The following is a 7563-nucleotide window of genomic DNA, read 5'->3' as shown; positions in this document are numbered from 1 at the left end:
GTTGCAAAATGCAGAATTTTACAGTACCTGCAAAGTGGATGGGATTCTGGCTAATCCCATCTGTACATTGCAGGAAAAAAATCTGCAGCGGAAAAGGTTCGGGCATTTTTGAAAATCACAGCATGTGAATTATACCTACGGAAACGCTGGCAATTTCTGGATAAGGGAAGAAAGTGTCCAGAGGAAAACTCTGTGGACTCTCTGTAAAAAACGCAGTAGAAAAAACTTGATGGCACCTTTTTTGATCCATTTCATAACTTATTACTTCATGATTAATGCAGTTAGTAGGAATGTTTTCTTTGAGGAGGACCTTTCATGTCCTCAGAGTTGAGCAGTTTTAAATACCACAAAAAAACTGACAGATGTCTATGGACATGAAAGGTCCTCTTTAGGCCGGGGCCCAAAGTTTTGAAAACACAGAGTTTTGGCCACGGCTAAAGACGTTGTGTTTTCCAGTATTTGCAAGATGGATGGGATTCTGGCTAATTCCATATACACACTGCAGAATAAAATCTGCAGCGAAAAAGCTGTGATTTCAAGAATGCTCACATTTTTACACATTGTAGCATGTCAATTATACCTATAGAAACGCTGGTGCTTTCTGTATAGGTATAATAGGGGCAGAAAGACCACAGAGGTCTCATAAAGCTAATAACCCCCTCTGCACCCCTGTATCCACTTGGAATCTGTTCAGCAGCTTGGCAGCAGGTGTTGCAGATGTGCCATGGCAGGAGATATGAAGCATTGCATGGTGCCAATGGACTATCCTTAGAACACATACATAGTGAGCCGCAGCCAAAAAACACCATAGAAAAGACTGCAGCAAAAACTCATCACATTTTTTCCCCACATTTTTCACAGAAAATGTGCAGAGTTTTCTTCTGCGGACTTTCCGCCTCTGTAGTAGATATTTTTCTGCAATGTGTGGGTGGGATTAGCCAGAACCTTGTCCACTTTGCAGGTACTTTAAAATGTCATGGTGGTTGCTGATGTGTGGTATTACTGCAATGCCAGACTCAACCCAAGTATGGTCAAGAATGGTGAACTTTCTGAAAGAAAAATTTTTATGTAATCTATCTAACTAATTTATATCTATAAAGATGTAGCAGAGCTAACCTGAACTTCTGCAAATGTTTAAACCGCTGCAGCCTGATATAACAGAAATCACTCTGCAGCAGTTTAACCATTTGCAGAAGTTCAGGTTAGCTCTGCTACATCTGTATTTTACAACACCTTTAATATCATTTTGAAATGTAATGTATTAAGTAACCAACTTCTTCATGTAGATACTAGTGCAAGGATGATGACAGCAATATTCAACAACATCTAAATTGTTGTGATTTTTTTTCCCCATTTAGAGACATGAGGGTCTTCCTGTTCTTGGGAGTAGCAGTGATATTTGCATTGGCCTTTGCTGATCATCATAAAGGCAAACATAAACATGACAAAGATGACCACCATGATCACAAAGACCACCATGATCACAAAGGCGGCCATCACAAGAAAGGGGAACACCATGGCAAGAATCACCACCACCATCAGAATGAGTCCTTGCCCTGTCACAAGATAGCTCCATATAATTCCAAATTTTCCTTTGACTTGTTTCGGCGGGTAGCTCTAGATCATCCTTCTGAAAATATTGTCTTCTCCCCTGTCAGTATCTCTACTGCGTTTGCTTTCCTATCCCTGGCTGCTAAGGGTCAGACCCACTCACAGATCATTGAAGGGCTCGGTTTTAACACTTCTGAGATTTCAGAACAAGAAATTCATGACGGTTTTCACCATCTTCTGGATCTCCTGAATGATGCAGAGAGCGAGCTACAGCTTGATAATGGGAATGCTCTCTTCATTTCTAAGGAGCACAAGATCCTCCCGGCATTCTTAGATGAAGCCAAGAGGCTCTACCACTCAGAGGCGTTTTCTACTGATTTCAAAAACCAAGATGAAGCAAAAAGCCAGATCAACAGTTATGTGGAGAAGAACACCCATGGCAAGATCAAGGACTTGCTGGACAGTGTAGACTCGGATGCCATTTTTGTCCTCATCAATTACATTTACTTCAGAGGTAACCCTGGACTTTATAACACATAGCACACCACAAAGGGTTAATGCTAATTCTGCCACCTCTCACACTCAGTACTGCTTTCCTTTAAGGACTTACTTCTTTAGAATATGAAAGAAATCTAAAATCTGACTATGACATATATGACCATTAGGTATAATTTAGGCTGGGAAATGGTTTCTACAGGTTTCTCAAGCTATATTCACCCAGGCAGGTTATGAGCTGAATTTAGGCTACGGGCACAAATTGTGGATTATGTATGGATTTTCTGCACAGATTTTTGTATGGAAAATCTTAATGTGGCTGTGCAGGATTAGAAAACATGGCTTATTTCTGTTTCTCAGAAAGGGGCATCACATCCACTGGTCACATGGCAATACTCCATCCAATCTTATTTATTTTAATGAGACTGAACTATAGCATTCCCATGTGACTAATGGACGTGAGGTCCCTTCCTGAGAAGCTATGTTCTGTAACCCTGACCAACCCTTTTACTACAGTAGCAAGTTATTCAGGGAGATTTTCTCCTGTGCACAGTGTCAATGAGGAGGTGAAATTAAGTACATAATCCATTCCAAATTTGCAGTAAAACTCTGCAGAAAACGTTTTTCGTATGCATTTAATCTAAAAGTATTTGTTAGTGCCTTTTGCTATCAAAATCTGTAGTACTGTTCATAAAATGGGTTGTCCACTTTCAGACCAATATTGAGAAACAAATGTTATTGTTTGTATAATTAAGTAATACAATTTTCCAATATACTTTCTGTATCAATTCCTCATGGTTCTCTAGATCTCCGCTTGCTGTCATTCATTCTGCTTACTGCCAATGGACAAAAATCAGTCCATGGTCATGTGATGAACACACAGGTGCACAGCTCGTTACCAGGTAGATGACTGATTACTGTGCTGTGACTATAACGAGCTGTGCACCTGTGTGTCCATCACATGACCATGGACTCTATATCACATGACCGCGGACTGTATATCATTTGGAAATAAACAGAAGTAATGACAGCAAGCAGAGATCTGGAAAACCGTGTTTAATTGATACAGAAAATATATTGAAAAATTGTGCAACTTTTTATGACAAAAACAAGAACATTTATTTCTTAATATTGGTCTAAAACTGGAGAATCCCTATAAATGATCCCTAATCCCTGAACATGTACAAACATATTATAAAATCTCACAGTCCTTCCTCCATTAATCTCCTTTCTCTTGGTTTTATCCTTTCTGATGTTGCATTTAAAATTGGGAAATATATAAAGTCCTCTATGTGAGTCCCAGGAATTGGCCCAGGTCTCCCACTCCTCCTCCTCCTCCTCCTCCTCCTTCTCCTCACTGTCTGCAATACAAATGGCTGCTACAGGAGCATCTCTGCTGTGCCCTGTCTGCAGTAAGACAAGGTTTATTATGTCCCATCCCCTTTGCCAGCTTGTGGCTGAAGATGTTGAACTCCAGCAAGAGATTAACACCTTTGAGGACTAGTAAATGTCTTCTGTACATTTAGCTTTCAATTCAGGGTTTAGTGTTCCTTTAATAAAATCTCACTGATTTAAATACTAAAATATAACACTTTGGATTTTCTGCATGAAAAACTGTGCACAAAAGTAACAGCAACATGTGCATATAACTTAAAAACAAAACTAAGATGAGTACTGCTTGTGGATTATAACCTTAGCCATGTTCTCCCATAGCCCAAATGGTAATATCAAGGAAACAGTCATGTACACGGCTTTCACTAACAGATTCACATGCAATGGAAAACAAATGTATTGCGGAAAAAGACATATAATTGTTAGGGAGCCTGTACACGGAGTTTACGCTCGCTCATTCTGAACGTAAAACTCGTTCAGAGTGAGCGGCGTAAAAAACCAACCCATTGACTTGGCATGGGTGCCGGCATATGTGCGCTCCCCATTGAAATCAGTGGGAGGCTTTTTTACCTATCGCTTTTAATGTGATACGCGCGTATCACATTGAAAGCAGTGGGTAAAAGCAAAAGTCAATGGGATCTGTTTTTTACACCGCTCACTCTGAATGAGTTTTAAGTTCAGAATGAGCGAACGTTTACTCTGTGTGCAGGCTCCCTTAAAAACAAAAAGGACCGAAGTGCGCAAAATAAGAAAACTCAGACTATTACATCTTGGGAGGGGGCAGAGAAATAATGTGTACTGCCAAATGCTTCCATATAAGCCATATATATACCCATTTTATTGAATTTATCACGTCCATATAGCCTAAACAATATCTGACACAGACAGTCACTCTCAGGCCATATAACAAACTCATCTTTTTCTTCTCTTCTTTTCCTCATAGGAAAATGGGAACATCCATTTGATGAGAATCACACAAGAGAGGGAGATTTTCATGTCAATGAGAACAAAACAGTGAAAGTGCCTTTTATGACCAGAACAGGAATGTATGATATTGCCGAAACTGATGAGGCCACTGTGATCTCCATGCCTTATAAAGGAGGTGCCACTGCTTTATTGATCCTGCCAAAGAAGGAGAAGTTGTCAGAAATAGAACAGAATTTTAATAAAGAATCAATTTTTAAGTGGAAGAATGTAATGCACAGGAGGTAAGGAAATCTATCTATCTATCTATCTATCTATCTATCTATCTATCTATCTATCTATCTATCTATTATAACTGATAGGAGCTTGTGGCCCCAGTTAGTTATTATAAAGTCACCTGGTCACTGGAACCATACACATAACTCTTATATTCTGACTCCTTTTTTATGTGTTATTCAGTTTTGCAAGTGTTTGTCTCATTAGACATGAGCAAACAGTGAAATATTTGATATACGATATTCGTTTCGAATAGCCCCTCAATATTTGACTATTCGAACGAATATCGAATCCCATTATGGTCTATGGGGAAAAAAAGCTTTGTTTCAGGGGAAACCACTATTCGACTCAGGAGAGTCACCAAGTCCACTATGACACTTCAGGAAATGATGACAACACCCTGGAATGCAACCTGGACAGCAGGGGAAGCATGTCTGGGGGCATCTAACACGCCCAAATCACTGTATTACGTCACTAATAATGCGGGAGCTGACTTTTTCCCATAGGAATGCATTGACCAGCATCTACATCTGAGATGTAGCAGAGCTGGCTGTGCGCTGAACTCTGCAACATCTGAGATCGGACCACAATGTAGACGGCTGTGGACCGATCTTAGACTCCGCCTCCTCCCAATCTGAAATCCACTATTCGTATAAAGTGGAGGTCACCTGATTTAGCCAGCCAATTACTTTTTACCGATTTTTTTTAGATGCCTACATTTTCCTACTTCCTATCCCACCTCCCCTGCACAGTTATTGGTGTAAAAAAAAGTGCCAGGGAAGGTGGGAGGGGATACAGATTTTTTGTGCGTTTGCCGCGTGGTATTCGATTGGAATCGAATACCTCGAACAGCCTGATATTCGATCGAATACCAATTCGATCGAACGCCGTTCGCTCATCTCTACTCATTATCACAATCCTATTTCTTCTACTCAGGTTTGAAATAGTATCCAGGAAGGGGGGAGAGTTGAAACAGAAGCAGAGGAAAAGGACATGGAATGGGCATAGCTATAGGGACTGCAGAGATAGCAGTTGTGACTGGACCCTGGAATCTGAGGGGGATCCAAAACTCCCTATGCCACATAAAATATACCACTATTGCAAATAGCTCATAATTCATTAGGCGGAGCTATCCATGGCAACCTGTGGGAGGGCAACAATTTGACAATTTATGTAACTTAAAACAGCCCAAGACCGGCCGCTTTAAAAAAATATGCCAAACAGGACTGGCAGGGCTGGCTTAGAAGTCTAGACAGGTGAGGAGAGAGGTTGGTCAGAAGGGAGCGCGGGGCAGCATCAGATAGAGTTTGCTCACCTGTCTATGCTCCTGTCCAGGCCATCCTGTGCTGCTGCTGCTACACTTACATCACAACACTGAAGAATGCCAGGATGCTGTACGTGACGTAAGTGTAGCAGTGGTGGCTACATCACAAGCACCCTGGAGTCAGCAGCTGCAGATAGCAAGGATAGGAGCGTGGACAGGTAAATAAAGATTATCGGCCACTACACTGCGTGAGGCTGGGGGTAAAAAAGAGGGTCTCTTAAACTGTGTAGGGGCTAAAAAAGGGGTGATAAAATGTGTGGGGCTAAAAAAAATGGGGGTCATATTCCATGGGGGGGGCAAAAAGAGGGGGTTATGTATGTTGTGGGCGTTGGGTGTGATATTGGAGGCCAAAAAGAGATTTTTTGATCTGCCAATGGGGGTGTGTGTCTTAATTAGGGGGGGCCCATCACGTAACCAAATATAGCTGGGTAGGTATCTTTTGAGAGGGAGGGTCCCTTTCCATAGTTCGCCTCAGGCAGCAGAAAGGCTAGGTTCACCCCTGTGTATACCCATTTGCATCACAGGATCACTCAATACAAACCCCTCCTCTTTGAGCATTTTGGATCCTTACCCAGTACATCCACAATTACTTTTCTATTGTTTTTTACATGCTTTGTGTTGTGTTTCTTGCCTCTAGTGACTATTGATGGCGTAGTGATATCTATCAGAGTAAGGGGATTCTTGGTTTTATTACAGAACAGTCAGTGTTTGGATATTTAGGAGCTATGTAAGGTGTGCACATTATCCTATGCTGTCTGCTGTTTACATATTCTTCATAACGTTCTTGCTTTTCATTTTACACAGTTTGGTACAATTAGTCTTACCCAGATTCTCTGTCTCATCCACTATCAACGTTAAAGAAACATTAAGCAAATTGGGTATAGTAGATGTCTTCTCAAATAATGCTGATCTTTCTGGTGTCACTGGTGAAGCAAATGTTCGGATTTCTAGGGTGAGTTTTGTCTATCTATCTCTATCTAGCTATGTTATCTATTTATCTATCTGACTATATTCCGTCCATCCAAGTAGCAAAGTTTTTAGTAAGATTGTTTTTACCCCCCACAGGCTATCCATAGAGCTGTACTCAGTGTTGATGAGAAGGGGACAGAAGGAGCGGCCTCCACAGCATTAGAGGCAATTCCTATGATGCTGCCACCTCGTATTGAAGTTAACCATCCTTTTCTTATGTCGATATATAACTACAACACTAAAAGTGCTATCTTCACTGCAAGAATTGCCAATCCTCAGGAATGATCCTCTCCCAGATATCTTTTCTTCAATAAAATATAATAGTTTCTCAAGTTTCTAAAGTTTACTTTACATAACTGCAATATTTAGATACTGGACACATTAGCCAACCATCCACCCCATGACATTACATATGTTCCCTGGAAATCCCATTGAAGGAAATAGCTGTCCACTGACAGTCACTCCTCTTTCCCTGTTCATATTTACCTCTAATTTACAGATTAGGGTAGCAAAAGGAAGGCAAAGGAGAACAAAAGAAGAGCGAGGATTGTCCTGGTCCTGGTCATCCAACCAAGAGAAATTGATCCAGCTGTACTCTAGGTTTCTACTTTCCATGATAAGTAAATCCTAGT

General features: G+C 40.9%; 1 protein-coding gene across 1 annotated transcript; it reads left to right on the top strand.

The window, feature by feature from the left end:
- The first annotated feature begins 1362 nt into the window (after window positions 1–1362).
- On the top strand, window positions 1363–7216 carry LOC142212691 (alpha-1-antiproteinase-like). The gene is made up of 4 exons (XM_075280677.1): window positions 1363–2065; window positions 4382–4646; window positions 6767–6914; window positions 7028–7216. The coding sequence occupies exons 1-4, from the start codon at window positions 1363–1365 to the stop codon at window positions 7214–7216; spliced, it is 1305 nt and encodes a 434-aa protein (XP_075136778.1).
- Window positions 7217–7563: the final 347 nt, after the last annotated feature.

Source organism: Leptodactylus fuscus, chromosome 7 (genome assembly GCF_031893055.1).
Source record: "Leptodactylus fuscus isolate aLepFus1 chromosome 7, aLepFus1.hap2, whole genome shotgun sequence".
Classification (NCBI taxonomy): Eukaryota; Metazoa; Chordata; class Amphibia; order Anura; family Leptodactylidae; genus Leptodactylus; species Leptodactylus fuscus.
This window is presented reverse-complemented; position numbering and strand designations above follow the sequence as displayed.

Excerpts from the sequence above, each read along its gene's own strand:
- LOC142212691 (XM_075280677.1), top strand. The coding sequence starts at position 1,363 with ATGAGGGTCTTCCTGTTCTTGGGAGTAGCAGTGATATTTGCATTGGCC. Across the intron at positions 2,066-4,381 it reads CAATTACATTTACTTCAGAG|GAAAATGGGAACATCCATTT; the intron begins GTAACCCTGGAC and ends TTTTCCTCATAG. Across the intron at positions 6,915-7,027 it reads CAAATGTTCGGATTTCTAGG|GCTATCCATAGAGCTGTACT; the intron begins GTGAGTTTTGTC and ends TACCCCCCACAG.